Source organism: Lytechinus pictus, chromosome 13 (assembly GCF_037042905.1).
Source record: "Lytechinus pictus isolate F3 Inbred chromosome 13, Lp3.0, whole genome shotgun sequence".
NCBI classification, from domain to species: domain Eukaryota; kingdom Metazoa; phylum Echinodermata; class Echinoidea; order Temnopleuroida; family Toxopneustidae; genus Lytechinus; species Lytechinus pictus.
Window position 1 is genome coordinate 10,487,739 of NC_087257.1, and position 17,976 is coordinate 10,505,714.

A 17,976-nucleotide genomic window follows, 5' to 3' on the forward strand; every position below is an offset into this window, starting at 1 on the left:
GTGAGAGAGGACAAAAACAATCACAAGGTGAGGCACTAAAACGTATTTTTTTGTGGTAAATTAGTGGAATACTGTCTTCAAATATAATTTGCAACGAAATATATTATTCGGGTTTCATATTTGTGTTAAATATTGTATTTTAACTTTCAAAATGGCCGCCAAAAGACATTGACTGTATTATGTGCAATCGATCTGGGAAACCAATTTTCACATGAGTCAGCACCATAACATGCATATAATTGTGATTTAAGAGTAAAATATTGTCTGAAAACATAATTCCTAACAAGATATATCATTCATTCTGCCAGGTAGGTGATAAATAATGTATTTTGAAAGTCAAACTGGCCGCTACAGGCCCTAACGGTAGGCCTATTATGTACTTTGTGAATGGGAACATATAATTTAAACAGAATTTGGCTTTGCTTGACTAAATGGTGTTGCATGTATGAGTGAAATATCGTCTGAAAATATGATTTTGTAACCAAATAGATCATTTCTTATGTTATTTAGGTGATAAATGCTATATTTAAATTTCAAAATGGCTGCAATATGTTTCTTTGTGGAAATTATCTTTCCCCATTCAAATTTTACATATTAAGATAAGGGACTATGGCGGCCATTTTTAATTTTTAAAAGGCTGCATTCATCACCTTTATGACACAAGCTATGATATATTTCGTTAGAAATCCATTGGGTTTAGACAATACTTAACACTTACATCAAAATTAAGCCATTTTCATAGTAAAAAATTTGTCAAAATTATCAAAATATCTAGCTATGGCAGCAATTTTGAATTTCAAAGTAATGCCTTTATTACCTTCTCAACCATTATGTGATGTATTTAGTCAGAAATCATGTTCAAGACCAAATTTTACCTATACATCACATAGTTACGTGCGTTTTTGGTTCTCATTTTGGTGATGATTAGTTTCCCTATACGCATATTACAGAATTTGTAGGGGGTTGTGCGGCCGTTTTGAAAGTAAAAATACAGTATTTATCACCTATGGGAGAGGAAATGTTATATTTCATTAAAAAAATCACGTTTTCAAACAATATTTTCTTTATACAACAGAATTATATGGATTTCATAGTCAGGCAAATCCTAATTCTTTCAAAAGTATTTGTCCCCATTTACATTGTAGATAATACTGTAAGGGCCCATAGGGGCCATTTTAAATTTTACAATACAGCATTTATCTCATGCATGAAAAATGAAATGATATGTTTCGCCAGAAATCATGTGTTTAGACAATATTTCACTCGTATAGATTACAATTACATTCATTTTATTGTTTTTACTCTTGTGAAAATTAGTTTCTCCATTTGCTTTGTTCATAATACAGATAGGGCCTATGGCAGCCATTTTGAATGTCAACATGCAGCATAATTACCGAAATTGGAAGGGAAATGATATGTTTCGTTAGAAATCCTTGTTGTCAGACAGTGCTACACCAATATTTCGCAGTTATTGGCATTTTAAAGTCAAACAAATTCAAAGGTTGTGAAAATTATTTGTCCCCTTTTATATATTGTACACAGTATAAGGGGTCTATGACAGCCATTTTGAATATCATAATACAGCATTTATCACATTAGATAGTATACAAATGACATAGTTTTGTTAATAGTCATGTTTTCAGACAGTAGTCCACTCGCAGGTCACAATCACATGCAATAATAGTGCTCTTGTTTGAAAAAATATTTTACCCATTCATATTTTACATACTAAAGTATACAGGGGTTATGGCGGCCATTTTGAATATCAATAAAATAAATATTTTGTCAAATATCGCTTTTCCAATTGGTATTTCACTTCTGCACAACAACTACATGCATTTTATAGCTAATGTGTTGGCAATTTTATGATTTTCATGGGTAATTTGCATATTTTGGCGGCCATATTGGATTTTGCCAATTTGCGGAAAATGCTCAAGGTTACAAGAGTGGCATCATTCAGATTCGGAATCAGCACCCTCGAATTGACAAGAAACTATCAAAAAACATTGTATATCTAAAAAAACAAGGTTCGACCCCTTGTCTATGGGGCCTATCCTGGACTACTAAATGGCATAGTTAACTCTTTCTTAAACGGACTCCTGTCCATACCCTTAACCGTCTTATTATAATCTGGCACCATCACTGTAGCCCGTAATCTATAGGCGGAGGCTGCGGTTATTGTCTTTGTTGTTATGCTGAACAAAAGCGATACGTCTGATGTGGCAAAGACTACGAGTTGTGAAACAGCCACAATTCGTAGTCTTTGCCACATCGCTTGCGTTCGCGGCATAACAGCAAAGACAATAACTGCAGCCTCCGCCTAGATTATAGGCTATATAGCAGCACTCAGGGCACAGTCTTACTTATCAAAGTTAGCTTCCATACTTTTTATATTTTATATAGGCATATAGCATCATCAAACTTGATCAGCATCAATTCAACAAGCGTCAAAATATATTTTTTGAAGATTTTTTAAGAGGATCATTTTATTTATGAAATATTACAACATATAAGAGTAAATTTAATCAAATCCAATTCAAGAATTCATTTATCAAGTTCCATTTTAGTCGTGTAATCAAATGCGTTTATTGAATGAAAGTCTATGCATTCATAATCGAGAATATCGCGGAAACAGGGATTTTTTGCTCCGCGGCGCACGACAGATTTAAGAGAGGTCTTTGTCGGAAATTGGAAAATCGGAAGGGCAGATTCCGTTCTAAGTTTCGACGCTGACGAAAAATTACAAACGTGTCGTTTGTCCAGGGTCCAAGACAAAACTGCTCTTTTAATTCGCACATTTTCGACAGAAAATTCCTGATTGTTGTTCTTTGTCATGAAGGAAATTTGGCAATACATTTTCTATGTTCTTTAATTCGTCGTGTGTCGTCAAGCGACAAATCTCTATTATGTGTAGCGTGAATATTTTCCGTGACTCTTCATTAAACTACAAGCAAACTTTCAAATAAAAATCGGGAACATGCTTATTCTATGTGTATCCGAACCTATTCCGACGAAACGGTTGGTCCGTTTTGGGGTGTAAGAATTGACCCCTTTATTCGACAAGTGTGTCATTTGGGTTATGGGACGACAAATTAAAATAAAAATATCGAAATCAATTACAAAACTGAAACGTTCGTTTATCTTCACAGCTAAAGCTACTGAAAATTAGCTTCCATGGTTATCCTATTTGTATTTACACGGATGTTTTCTTGAATAATGGAGTTATGACCTGTTGTAAGTACACATAACGAAATTTTGGAGTTCTCATTATTCGAACGGATTATTACGGTCGGCGCGGCCAAAAATACTGCGGACGTTTCATAAAAGTTGTAAGTACTGACAGGTTGTATTTCTCCGATAGTTACTATAGTAACAGTCAGAGGCCATAGTACCTCTCAGCCAATCAAAACAAAGGAATTCACTGATATTGTCAGCACCGACAATTTATTCAGTTTTGATAACTTTCATGAAACACCCCTAGCTGGTGGCTGCCTGAATTTAAATCAGAACTTAAGACGTGTCTTTTTAATGAAGCATAATTTAGCCATTTGATTAAGTGATGTTATTTAAGTGTTTTTACACTGTTCTAATTTATATTTGTATAATTTTATTTCTGTAAAGCGAAACCTTACAGGTATAAAATGTGCTATATAAAAACTACATTATTATTAAATTCAGTTCTAGTTAATCTGATTTAGTTTCCTCCTCTTCATTTTGGTGAGTTTTCAAATGCCTTGAAAGAGTACAACTCTGTGTAAACCTTTTCTTGCATACTTTACATTCGTATGGCCGTTCACCTGTGTGTGTTCGCATGTGAACAGAAACATTACCAGGATGTGGAAAATGTTTATCACACACGGAACATTTGAACGGCTTTTCACCGGTGTGAGAGCGCATGTGCGAGGTGAGATGCACCTTCGCCAAAAATCTTTTCTGGCAAACCGAGCATTCAAAAGGTCTTTCTCCTGTGTGATGCCGCATGTGCGTTGTAAGAGCATGTCTTTGCGTGAACCGTTTCTGACATATAGAACATTCAAAGGGTTTCTCCCCAGTGTGCGTTATCATGTGTCTTTTGACTCCTCTTCTGTAAATGAACTTCTTCTTGCAGACAGGACACTCGTGTTGGCGCTCTCCATTATGAACTTTCATGTGGTAATGAAGACCTGTCGCAAATGAGAACTGCTTCTCACAAATGCCACACTTGTGCAATTTTTCTCCCGTGTGCGTTACGAAATGACTCTTAAGACTCTCCTTCTGCCCGAACGCCTTATCGCAGAGTGAACGTTTGAAAGGTTTCTCCCCGGTGTGGGTTCGTAAGTGGCGCTCAAGGTGAATACGGTATTTGAATTCCTTGTTGCAAAAGGAACACTTCCGAACATTCTCCATCGCACTCTCACTGGTACGCACTGTTCCCTTACTGTCTATATGTTCAGACGAGCTTGAATGATTCACCAAGTCACTTCTTAGATGTTGAGGTGAACTTGATGGACTGAACGTGTTAATACCTCCATTTTGAGACGAGTTTGAATGATTCACGATGTTACTACCTAGCTGTAGGGAGGAACTTGATGTACTGACCTTGGTACTATCCCCAAGATGTGACGAGTTTAAATGATTCACTATACTACTCAGATGTTGAGGCGAACTTGATGGACGGACCGCGTTAATACAACCTCCATACTGAGACGAGCTTGAATGATGCACGATGTTACTACCTAGTTGTTGGGATGAAGTTGATGTACTGACCTTGGTACTATCCCCAAGATGTGACGAGTTTAAATGATTCACTATACTACTCAGATGTTGAAGCGAACTTGACGGAAGGACCCCGTTGATACTACCTTCATGCTGAGACGAGCTTGAATGATGCACGATGTTACTCGAGTAACTTGATGTACTGACCTTGGTACTATCCCCAAAATGTGACGAATTTAAATGATTCACTATTATACTACTCAGATGTTGAAACGAACTTGATGAACGGACCCCGTTGATACTACCTCCATGCTGAGACGAGCTTGAATGATTCACGATGTTACTACCTAGTTGTTGGGATGAACTTGATGGACTGACCTTTGTACTATCCCATGCAAGATGTGACGAGTTTTGATTCACCATGTTACTACTCAGATGTTGAGGTGATGGACGGACCGCGTTAATACAACCTTCTGCTCTTAAAACACGGTTTGCTTCATGGTGACCTTGGTGGCTGGATGATGCCCCTTCCAAGTGTAACTCCCCTGCTATCGATGTCATGCTCTGTCTTATGGTTGCAAATTCATCTGCCGAAAGAAACGTTTTAACAAAACACAGGAAATAAGAATTAATGCTTTTAAAAACAAATAATTTAGTTTCTAGGGAGAGCAACAGTCAACCGTCTTCCAAAACAATACTAGGGTTTTTCGCTCCACGAAGCGCAACGGATTCAAGAACATATAAAATGTATTGTCAAATGCCCTTCATGATAATGAACATAAAAGAAGTCGTTGTCGAAGATTAGTGAATCAAAAAAGCAGTTTCGTCAAGAACTTCGGACAACCGACATAATCATTTGCAACATTTCGTCACCACCGAAACCTAGGATATGACACCGTTGTTTCATTTCACCTCCCAGCTGTTCATTGTCATTTGATGGGCATTTTCAATACATTACTGTGTTCTTGAATTAGCTGAGCGAAATCTCCATTATGAATTAATTGAGAACTCAAGCCTACGGAACTTGAAGGACCCAAACAACGCTAGAGTCGAAAATTTTCATTTTGATAAGGCATAAGTTTGATAGATATTAGAGGAAACTGGTTATCTAATACGCCCACTGGTTAACGCTAAGGGTACATATTCCTTTCATATAAGATTTTATTTTCATATACTGTACCTCGCGTGTCCCTGCCCCACCCCCCCCCCCCCCCGCCGAAAAAGGGGTTGACGAGCTTAAAGCAAAACAACAAATAATCAAAGAGAGAAATAAATATAAAAACTAAGAAAACTACATCCAGATCAACAATTCCCCTCTCACTATACTTGGCGAATTGGATGTAAAACGCAATAGGACAACAAATCATATTCCAGTATAATTAATGAAGACTTTATCGATAGCCCGACTCATCGGGGATGACAGTAATGGAACTTAGGATGCATATAGCATTGTTTCCTGTTTATTTTTTAATGTTTTTGTTTTGCCTTTCTTTTGTATTTTTTAAAAATCTGATGCGCTATATTACTTAACTCACTGTACTTCTAACTTGATTCGGCCTACATGGCCCAGGGCAATGCGACGACACGCGACTCAGTTTCATTTCCACCCTTCCCCTAGATGTGCTTTTCCCCCTAGGAGCATCGACTCTCTCTCTCTCTCTCTCCCTGTCTGTCTCTCTCAATCGATGGAACTCAAACAATATTATTCCGAGCAAGAGTTGCCTATTTTTCATCTCTCAATAAGGGTGCGTTTATCCGCCACTTTTTCACCCTAGAATCATGATCTGAATCATGATTCAAATCATGATTCTGCAGAATCACTATAGTCGAAATTGAATATAATCATGATTAGAATCACAAACATGAAACACGAAAAAAGGGGCGTTTGGAAAGACGTTTCTGCAGAATCACGTACGAAAATGTTCGAATAAACGATATCGTGATTTGAATCATGATTTTTTTTTAAAGTTTTTTCTCTGATATTTGTTTGTTAAACTCATCTGGTAGTGGTACGATGCAGTGTCTTAGAATATTATTTCATGATGTGCATAATGTATACGAGTTTAAGAGATTATTTTGTTCGAATTATTATTTACAATTATTACTTTGTAAACTGCATTGTATATGAAATTTGATTTGAGAGAAAAACAATAAAACATCTTAAAAAAAAAAAAAATGATTATATGACCTCACTGTGTCGGGCTACTTTCGGTTTGACTCTTGCCAAGCTCAAGGCTCTCTATATGCTCATTGTATGTACATGATTATGTACTATGCATGCATTTCTTGTCATGTTCAAGTTCTGTGTTGGTCATCGCATCGTCCACTACTTTTCATTTTTTGGTCATGTCTTCAACTTCAAGTTCTAGTAAATTAATTAACTGGACAGACAATGATCTCAGTTGTTGTTGAGTATAGAGCGTCAATATTAAATTGGATCTACGCTGAAATTCACTTCCGAACACCATTTTGGATAAACTAACAAGATGAATAGAAGCATATGGACCCTATATGATAGAATTAAACAAAATTAGGTATAGACTGAATTCTGGAAGCAAAAGATTTTTCGAGAGCCGAAACACGTGCGAAAAACTTCCTCTGTCAAACTGCGCACTAGTGATGCGCACTGGATTGGCCCGAATCTGAGGAGAAACAGCATTGGAATGAAGGTCGTCTAAACGCTGATTCTGTGATATCGTGATTCATGTTTGTGTTTTGAATCATGATTCAAATCATGATTCTGGATTGAGGTCGCATAAACGCAGCCTAAAATAAATATAGACATTAAGCTGTTTATCCTATCTCCATTCTACTAATATTCGTATAAATTCTGTGTTGTTCGATTGACTATCGAGATATATTATAATATAGCTACATCAATTACGGGCATTATCATAATTATCTATTTTAACTGCATATATAAGTGAACCTTTTTGGCAAATATATAAAGTTCGGGTATAATGAAAGTACGAAGCCTACATGCACTACCAGACTCGACTAACCATAATAATGCCATGTACAATATCTGTGTTTTTTTTAATCAAAGATAAACTTTAATGAGTTCAATTTTAGCACATTTTTATAATTTTAGCAATTTTTAGTTCAATTCAATCGCTGCTGCTTAACAGAAAACACTATTTAATTACCTTTGACTCTTGATCGTGCAATGATAGTCTGCAAGTGAAGTTTATCATCTTTCTCGAAGTCGTTTTCAGGGTCCAATTCCTTCATACACGTGTCTTCCAATTCTGCCATTGTTGGACAGTAGATCAAGTAGCCGACTTCTTCGGATGGTCGGGGTAGCCCAGCCGAGGCCGCTGCTCTGCTAATGTAGTTCATGTTGGAGATTCTATTAGAAATAAAAAGTACTTCATAAGAACATGTTCACTTCGGAAGGAGACAGATGTAGTAGGTATACCGATGATGGCGAAAACAATGGGCTGGATCTAAATTCATGTCAGTTCAGGGTAAATCAAATCTCGTCACTATGTGATCAAAATCATGATCGAGATAGTGTGGTGGTATACACTTCGCTTATACACACATGGAGATAAACTATAGTTCAGAGTAAATTGCACAGATTATATATAAAGTACAAGTCGAGTATGCACATGCGCACACACCAACGTAAATGGGACATTATTAGGCCACCAAAAACACAGCAGGCCTATACTAATAGAGAACAAAGAACACATGATAAAGCGAATTGTGGCCGTCGTGCCTGTAATCCTCAAATCTCCTTTCCATTCAGCTGGGTCTATTATTTTCCATTATCTTTGGTATCATAAAGAACAAAAGAAGTCTCCCAGGGGTACAATGGTGACCGCGTCTGGGATCCGCCCCACCCCAAAAAAAAATACAGCAGCTGTTCAACCAGCATGCAAAATGTATCGAGGTAACTCACACCCACACCCGTAATAGGAATTCATATCTTCGTGAAGAGAATTTTTGGTCCAATGACGTCGACTTTACCGGTTCCTAACAGTTAACCGATGTCAAAATACTTTTAGAGAGGACGATGCTCTAAATAAACATAATGAGCTAGCATTAGATTCAAACTTCCAATCAAATAACTTTAACAGAAGCAGGGAGTAGGCTTTGATATAAGATTTTTCTTCTTTTCTTTCTTTTGTTATGAATGAGTTATGCCAAACGAATATAGCAGGGTTCTGAATCATAACAATATGGGTATTCCCACTCATTCAATGAACAAGGTTATGATATAACCTTGTCCTCAGTTACATCTCCATGTGTGGCAAAATATAAGGGTGGCAATTTTGGCTTATTTTCTCTTTTTCTATGGGACAAATGCTTGTTTTTCTTACAATGTCAGTTTCCATTACAGCTATTCATCATAAAAATTGGCTCTTATGTAAATTTGATTCTTTAAATTACTTTTTCTTAATTAAAAATAGAGATTGAAAAATAAAATTTTTCTTGCCATATTACTATAATACTTTCCACCAATAGAGGGCGTACACAAAAATATGCCCAAAATTCAAGTTTTTGAGCGCTCTGGTGAATACAAAAACTATTCCCAAGTTACTAATGAAAAATAAATTGCAACTGTATGGAAATTAGTAATTTTGGTCACAAAAGTGATATTTTAATGATTTTTTAAAGTGTGTGCTATGTACAGCATTGGCATACCATAGTCCTACCTGTAGATTCCCCCACAGACAGGATGGTTGCAGTGAACAAGTGGGTATTCCTAACATTCCACTTGGCTTTGACCTTCCATGCGGTACATAATAGGCCTATCGATTTTCTGCTCAGGTGATTTTCGAAAACCCAGCTAAATGCAGTATATACCACTCATTCAATGAACAAGGTTATGATATATACCAGTTTCGAATTAATCAAGTTGATTAAATGAATTGCAATGATTGAATGATATGTTAATAGGACACCACGCAAGTTTCTCAAATTTAATTACCACTATGTTTTTTTGTACCAGAGCCGACCAAAGAAAAATTATATTCTTACAAAAATTCAGTTTTTTAGGGTGTCCCCATCAATCCGATCATTTTGCGCGCATTTTAATGATCTGTCTTCGATACGATGGATTTTGCTTGTGTCTATAATTTGCGCGTATTTTTTTCCTTGTTTTATCTTTCTACTTTTGCGCTTAAAAACTGTATGAAATAGTACACTCACATTTTGTCGGTCCTTGCTTGAATTCAGGTGTCTCGATAACGATGAACCTTACGTGTTCAAGTACATAGCTCGCGGCAATTGAGCAGCATCGTGTCCCTCTGTACGCGTATATTTATAGGCCCATCGAAGTTGAAAAGGGCGCCAAAACGGATCCATTAATAATATGGCAGAACATAACAGGACTCCGCAAGTACAGTATAGTAGTACTAGTAGACAATGCCTGTAAGCAGATAAAGGACGAGGATATTGCATTTTTTTTTGTCCTCTGCTAATTATAGAAGACTTCCTGTCTATACACACCGACTTACATGGGCGGAAATCCCAGGGGGGACGCGTCCCCTATACCAAAACTAGTAGGGGGACACAATATCAAATGTCCCCCTTACTATTTTTGGTCTTTTATGATGGAGAAAAATACATAATAGTAATAGAAATAATAATAGTTCTTGTATAGCGCATAACACATTTAAGTGAAAACCTTTTTTTGCTTGTCAATTTTTTATTAGTTAAAATGACCTTACATTTTGGGTGGTAACCTTTTTTTTTTTTGCTTGTCAAAGTTTCCAGCCAATGAGTGTATATACACCTAATGGACCGACATGCCCTTGCTTACCTATGGGGGGGGGGGGCAGGGCGGCAGTCTGCCCCCCTGACGAGTCACAACCCATGCAAAGGACGTATCCCTGCCCCCCTGATGAGCTTGAAGACCTTTTTGCCCTCCCCTGACGAGCTTGAAGAGCTTTTTGCCCCCCCCCCCCTGACGAGCTTGAATACCTTTTTTTGTGATTGAAGACCTTTTTTTTGCTTGTCAATTTTTTGGCGGACGGTTTTGCCCCCCCCCCCCCCCCTGTGGAAAATCCTAGGTACGCTACTGCCGACATGTACATGTAATCTAAATCTAGTATAATTATGCTAGGCGGATTCACGGGCTGCCCCCCCCCCCCCCCACGGCATGAAAAAACATTTGTAGTGAAAAATATCGAGCATACGTATACGCAGGTGAGGACCTTAATTTTTTCTCGTCAAATTTTCTGAAGAACTTTGACCCCCTTATGGAAACTTCTTGATCTGCCCTGCAAACGCAGACGGCAGTATCGATATGACTGGCGCTTATTACACTCTATTCGAGTTAGAGAATTATTCCGAATTGATTCGGAAGGGCGTGACATCGGGTTGAAAATCACTGAGTCAAAGTGGCATGGGGGAGACGAGTCACTTTGACTTGAAGCAGAGTCATATGACTCTCAACTGGCATCATTCCGATATAAGAATGTATAGTATATGCCTATAAAGGCCTATGTGAGACCGGCAACAAAGGTATTATATGTATCATTTAACTGGTTAGGAATAGGGGGAGACCGGGGAGAAACTGAATAAGACATGGTGAGAAATGAGACACTCTTGTAACTTGAAAAAAAATATCAGCCAATCAGCAAGCCGGTTACATTAGTAAAAAAAAAAGATGTACCTATATAATATACAGACATAGCTCTAAACAGGTTTATCAGTATCCTCTACAGCTCTACACAGTGGCGTAACTACGGGGGGGCATGGGGGGGGGCACGTGCCCCCCCCCCCCCCATCGGCTGGCCAAAAAAAAAAGGGGGGGAAAGGAGAAAAAGAGGGAGAAAGGAAGAGAAACGTAGTGGGAAAGAAGAAATTATTGTTCATTAAAATGTTATATTATAATTATGTTTTGTTATATTACATAAGAAACTTTTTTTTTCATTACTTTATATGAAACATAATTTGCTCAGGGCCTATGTCTTCATTGTTCCTGGTGCTCGCATTGTCTGTTTAACGAGATTTATCATCCTGTTGTACTCAAACCTCCCAATTTCAAGTCAATATAAGCCAAATATATTTCTCGCACTTCGAGTTATTATTGTTTTATATAGTGACATAATTATGCTTCGTTTTCATGACTACTTAAAGTGATCGCCCCATTATAAGGTCTTAATATTAAACATTTCTTGTCCGTGCTTACGTTTGCATCAGTGGATTGGTGAGATGTGTCTGCTCTTCATGAATTCCTAAAATCAGTCCTTAAAATGTCCCTTTTTCTGATCTGAATACCAACAATTTTCAGCTCGCGCTTCGCGCTCGCATAATTTGCTTAGTAAAATACGTATGGTCTTAGTGCATTCCTACAAAAAAGCCTTAAAATGCCCCTCTTTAGGTCTGAATTTCTTTAATTTTCCCTTCTAAAGTCCTTGCAATACTCGATTAGGGAGATGCCGTTGATAATCATGATTACAATGAGTGCAATTGCTTCATGTGTTTAGATGTACAAAATCAGCAAGCGCTTGGTACTCGAATAAGATGACTATGGTGATTGGTGAGATATGTATACTCCTAATGGATTCCTAAAATATAGTCCTTAAAATGTCCCTGTTTGGGGTCAATATATACACAAATTTCAGCTCGCGCTTCGCGCTCGCATTGTTTGTTTAGCGAGACAGGTACGAATCATCATAACAAAAATTTGCTTATAATGTCCCTTTTTTAGGTCTGAATATCAAAAATTTTCAGCTCGCGCTTCGCGCTCGCATTATTTAATCAGTGGGATACATATTTGTTTTATGGCACTGTCCTTAAAATGTCTCTATTAGGTCAGTAAACCTGGCAACTGAGCGCACTCACTAAGTGACTCAAAAATTTTCTGGTGCCCCCCCCCCCCAATGCCGTGACCCACGGTACGCCACTGGCTCTACATGTAAGTTATAAACGAGTTTCTTTTGATATCCCTTCTTAGATGCTTTTTCATCGTTCTTGTGAGTAAAATAAAGTATATCACATAGATATGGTAGGTCCTATATTATGCTATTTAGTAAGTTAATAAATGTGCAAACTTCTGAAGATAAAATTGTTTGATAAAAGACAGGTTAGAAACCGTGACTGCCGTTTGATTTTATTTTTTTATTATTACTAAGGGGGAAATGTCCCATTATTTTCTCCCCGTACTGTCCCATTTCCCCCAAGCACATGTAAGTTCTACTTCAACACCTCCCCTCTTATAAAGGGGACTCATAAGATCGTAAAGCTGAAGTCATTTGTACGTACCGAAACAAAATGGAACTAATATAGTACACAATATCATCTTCTTTTTATCAAGTGACTTACATCATGAATCTGAAAATGAACGAATGCTCTGGGTCATCGGGCAATGATTCTTTTCGGTATAAACTGCCCAAATATGTTACTATAAACTAGTTTATTGTCGGCAGTTGGATATCTTCAATGGCCTATATGCAAGATCTATACCCTCATCTGAACTCTAATATTTGTTATCACTTTGCAAATTTCATGGGCTTTCGACATTATATCTGCTGATAGTCCTATACCAATATCACAAGGGACCGATAAGGCTGTAAGAGAGTATGTTTCTAAGCAATTGATTCAGATGAAAGACCAGATGTCGTCATCGGTAGAGTCATTAACCTCACCTACACAATTAAAGCAACATTAATCAACTGAATGAAAGCCCATCTCATTCCATGGAGGTCACTGTCCCGAACGTCGAAGTAAACAACAGATACGATACTCTACTGCTTGATAACACTGATGATGAAGTAGAAGAAACAATCGCCATTGTAAAGAGATCTTGTGAGCGATTGGCAGATTACAGGCTGAAGAAAGAAATTGACTTCATATGCTAGCAAAGACAGTTGAGAATGAAAGAAGGAAGCTACAACAATGTGATGTTCTCACAATAGGAGATTCAATGATAAAGCCTCTTAATCCATCTACGATGTCCCCAACAAAGATAATTAATTGTAAGACCCTTCCAGGTGCAAAATAGAAGATTTGTTTGAACCAACAAAGAATATGGTTGAAAAGACCAAGGTGATATCTCCTTGAAAAGACCCTGCATAAAGAGGTCGTCATACATGTTGGATCAAATAATCTGGCAGCGACTGACTCGATTACTACTGAAAAGAAAATAGAGTAACTGGCCCTTTTAAGTCCAAGGTGAATGCACTTCAGTAGATGCAATGTCGATTAGTTCCATCATCATAAGCATCAGCATTTTTGCAATGATGGCATACAACTCAGACCTGAAAGAGATAGGCCTATATAATATGATAAACCAGATGGTGATCGAAATTGCGAATCTTCCAGACGATCTCAGACGATAATTAAAGGGGAATCCAACCCAAACAAAAACTTGTTTTTAGAGGAAAAAGGAAAATCAAGTTGATAGGTGAAAGTTTGAACAATATCGGACAAACAATAAGAAAGTAATGAATTTTCAAAAGCTGTGAATATTGGTAATCACTATAACCATGGAGACTTCAAATTGGCCGCATATGTGATGTCTTAGTAATGTAAGGCAAGGACTACTCTTCAATGTACTCCAATACATAAAATGGCTAAAATGACATTTTTTTTCAAAAGTTTTACTTCAAATTATATTTTTCTTTCATGAGGTCATAAAACAATATACTACCTGGGCTTTATTTAGATTACTGCCCCAGGGGAATTGGTAATTAGGAGAAAACCACAAATCACTGATAATAAAGTACATGGCCTATAGGAAAGTTGTCCTTGCCCCTTGTCATAATTTACTTACCCAGTTGCCAATTTGAAATCTACATAGTCTTAGGGATCTCAATTTTAAAACAGCCATAACTTTCTTATTGCTTGTCCGATTGCTTTCAAACTTTCACAATGCTGTTTTATTTATTTTTCTCCTTTCAAACACAACATTTATGACCAGGGCTGGATTCCCCTTTTAACAAAGGCACGAGAATCGTAAAACTTTATCTTCCACCTGTATGCTTCCAGACATCCCTTATCATCACCCCCGCATCCTATCTCCATGACAATGCAGAACCCACATCTGCAACTTGCCATAGATGTATCAAATTAACCTAAACTACAGTATATGGAATCACAAAATGAGTTATGCGCATGTTACCTCCTCCCAAAACTACTCTGGATGCTTTTATTGCGGAGAAACAAATCACAAGTACCAAAACTGCCACTCCGGATAAAAAAAAATCAAGTGCTACCTTTGTAATGAGCTTGGTCACAAACGTGAATTCTGCAAGAATATAAACTACAACTATTACTAAAAATCTGGCCAGGAAGGCTGTGCCGATAAAGATGCGCAGAAGAAACACTTTCCAATTAAACAACTTAAGAAAAACAATAAACACTCGAGACTCTAAAACTTGAAAGTGGCGCATTTCAATATTCGCAGTTTGTTTGATAAACTAGATGAAATCAATTTTAATTTGAAAACTATGGATATTGATGTATTGTGTCTATCAGAGACATGGTTGAACAAGAATATTACTAGTGAAATTGTGAAAATTCAAGGATACTCCCTCTACGTGATAGATGATGACCGTCGAGGCGGCGGTGTCCGTGTATCTATGTAAAGAGTACCCTAACATACATCGAAAGAGATGATCTTAGTGACAGTTCTTTAGAAGTAATCTGACTAGAAATTAAGGCCTGAAATTAGCAAAATTACTAATCTGTTGTATATATAGACCTCCAGGCACAAATGCAGCTTATTTTGAGAAAATTAAAGCACTTTGAAAAAGGCAAATAACACAAATATGGAATTACTTATTCTTGCATGGTGACTTGAATGTTAATTCATAATCCTATTCATTGAGATTGAGAATCTGTTCTTGTTAACGCAATTGGTCACTTTTGGCTCTGTATAGCCCCACTCCCCCTCGACAGTTCCGCAGCCCCTCATTGGCTCGATCTTTACACTATATAGTTTTACTTCTGTTAATAAACATAAATAGCCATGCGGTCGCCCCCGGGGTCGCCCTGACTATTAATACCATATATGCGGCGGAAGCGGGGGGGACGTGCCCTCCCCCCTAAATTTTAGGTGGGGGTACGGTCCCCCCTTAAATTTTTAGTTGATGACCTTTTTTTTTTTTTTTGCTCGTCAAAATTTTTTTGTGGTCCCCCCTAAAATTTTTGGCTTCCGCCGCCAATGATTAATACTAGCCGAATGATATCATTTTTGTTTCATTCCTTAACGCACCATCTCTATGTATGTTGCATCCGTGTATATGTCCCTTAATTGAACTCGTCCTCAATTAATTTCACATTGTAAAGCTAGTATACACTCTCCATCAGTATGTTCAGGAAAGTGGCAATTAGCAAATACGGAGCAGGCTAATTAGTAGTTTGCACAATGGACAAACCGTTATGCACAATGCTGTATTATAAAGAACGACTGTACAGATAGGGTGTACATTCATCAGATGCATGGCTTTGCGGGTACGGTAAGCATGCATGGTAGGGTCCCGCGGGTAAGGTTTAATTAAATTATATGTAGCATTCGAATAGCATACATATTTATGCATGTCCATTTAAATCCAATCCGTATTGAGAAGTTGATATGAATAGGAAGGGAAACAAAATCACATAGGCACATTTACGGCATTTCATCGAAATTGAAAATAAAATAAGAAATTTAAATCGTTTCTTAGTTCTGTTAAATTTTAGTACAGCGCTATAAAATGCGGGGGGGGGGGCAGATCGAGGACCGCGGCAAATTGGTAGAAGCGGACGGTGCGCAAAAAGAAATGAAATACTGCATGGCAAGAGCATGGTAGGATTTAATAAAGGAAAATTTACAGGATCGACCTGAGAGCAATTTTTATGTTTTCCAATCAATGTGATATAAGAATTAGATAACAACTTTGAAACTATTATATTGGAAAATTCGTATCAAGAATAATTGACAATTTGCTTAAACCGTCGTAAAACAAGTAAAAGAAATGTCATTAATGAATGCCGATTTACCTTGATTGGCGAAGAGATATGGCGTAAACTTCTCTAAGTAGCGGTAGTGTCCAATGACAACTAAATAATCATACTGGTGTAAGAAAAAAAATCGAAATCTGGCTCCATTGGCTAATCATAGTCTCACTTGCTTCGTGAGATGGCGCCCTGTTAGACAGCGTTGCCGTATTGGACAGAATTCAGAGTTGCATTGACCATATCATATTCACACTCGAGGTCAATGCCGAGGATCTGGGGCCCATTTCATAAAGAGTTGCTATCATAGCAAGTTGCTATCATAGCAACTCTGGTAGAATAGCAGCTTTTACTTGCTATGCTAGCAACTTGCTATGCTAGCAACTTTGCATTTCATAAAAGCACATTCGCTGGAAAGTCAGCTTGACTTTCCAGCTATTTATTTGAATAGTCATGTACGAGGCTGATTAGGGGGAAATCCCCTTTCTCTCCAGTTTTTTGTTTTCAATTCAAGTCATAAGTTTTGGTAGAAAGCACTGGCGGATCCAGGGGGGGGGGCACAGCCGGCCCGTGCCCCCCCCCCCCCCCCACCTTTGAGAAGCAAAATTAGAATAAGAAAAATTGAAAGAGAATATTATTATTGTTTTTTTGCTTATTAATTTTTTCGGGAGCGAAATTATTATTTAGCAGCTGCAAACAGGGTCTGCAGCATAAGACTAGCAGTTGAAGCAGAGTGATGGCTCTATGGCGGTAGTTTGCAATTCTAGAAGAGAGTAAGAAGAAAATATCTATTTGTCACAGGATGGCATAGCATTGTTTCTCCATTGTGTAAGTTTTCAGAGAATTGATTTCATTTAGCCCTATGCCAGGGAAAAAATTATTTTAAAAAGGGGGAAAATTTATTATTATTGCCGGTCGAAATTTCACCTTCAACAAATTTTCTACCGTACAAGTTTAATCCCAGTCCCACACTTGACTATTTGTGTCGGTAATGCAAGGTTGTATCAACAACAAGGCAGGCGGCGGCCCACTGCTGGTGCAGTGCTGTATGATCACCCTGAAGCAAGTAAATTTGTAGGCTCTAATTATGCATGAAACATCGAAAATGACCTTAAAAGATTATTTTTGTTCAAAATGGAAATGATTTTTAAGTTATCTGTTTCAACGGTGAATAACCATTCAGTAAATGGATTCAACAATGCCATGGCCACAACTTTTTTTTTTTGAGAAAGTCAGAAACAGAAAAAAAAGCAATCATTTTTTTATCGCATACATTCGTAATTCCGAAGCTTCATTATTTCGAAGGTTCGTTGGTCTGAAAACGAAGTGGGTTCGTAATTCCGAAGGTTCGTTAATCCGAAAACGAAATGGTTAACGAACGTTATT

General features: G+C 37.6%; 1 protein-coding gene across 2 annotated transcripts; it reads right to left on the reverse strand.

Annotated features, from left to right (window-relative positions):
• Positions 1-2,452: 2,452 nt before the first annotated feature.
• On the reverse strand, positions 2,453-16,764 carry LOC135156296 (zinc finger protein 260-like). Of its 2 annotated transcripts, XM_064108221.1 has the most exons (4): positions 16,636-16,764; positions 9,853-10,072; positions 7,842-8,044; positions 2,453-5,282 (listed from the first exon to the last, which is right to left on the reverse strand). In XM_064108221.1, the coding sequence occupies exons 3-4, from the start codon at positions 8,032-8,034 to the stop codon at positions 3,685-3,687; spliced, it is 1,791 nt and encodes a 596-aa protein (XP_063964291.1). In that variant the 5' UTR covers positions 8,035-8,044; positions 9,853-10,072; positions 16,636-16,764; the 3' UTR covers positions 2,453-3,684. The 2 variants fall into 2 exon arrangements, with proteins under 2 accessions (XP_063964291.1, XP_063964292.1); XM_064108222.1 differs by lacking the exons at positions 9,853-10,072; positions 16,636-16,764 and having other exon boundaries at positions 7,842-8,339.
• Positions 16,765-17,976: the final 1,212 nt, after the last annotated feature.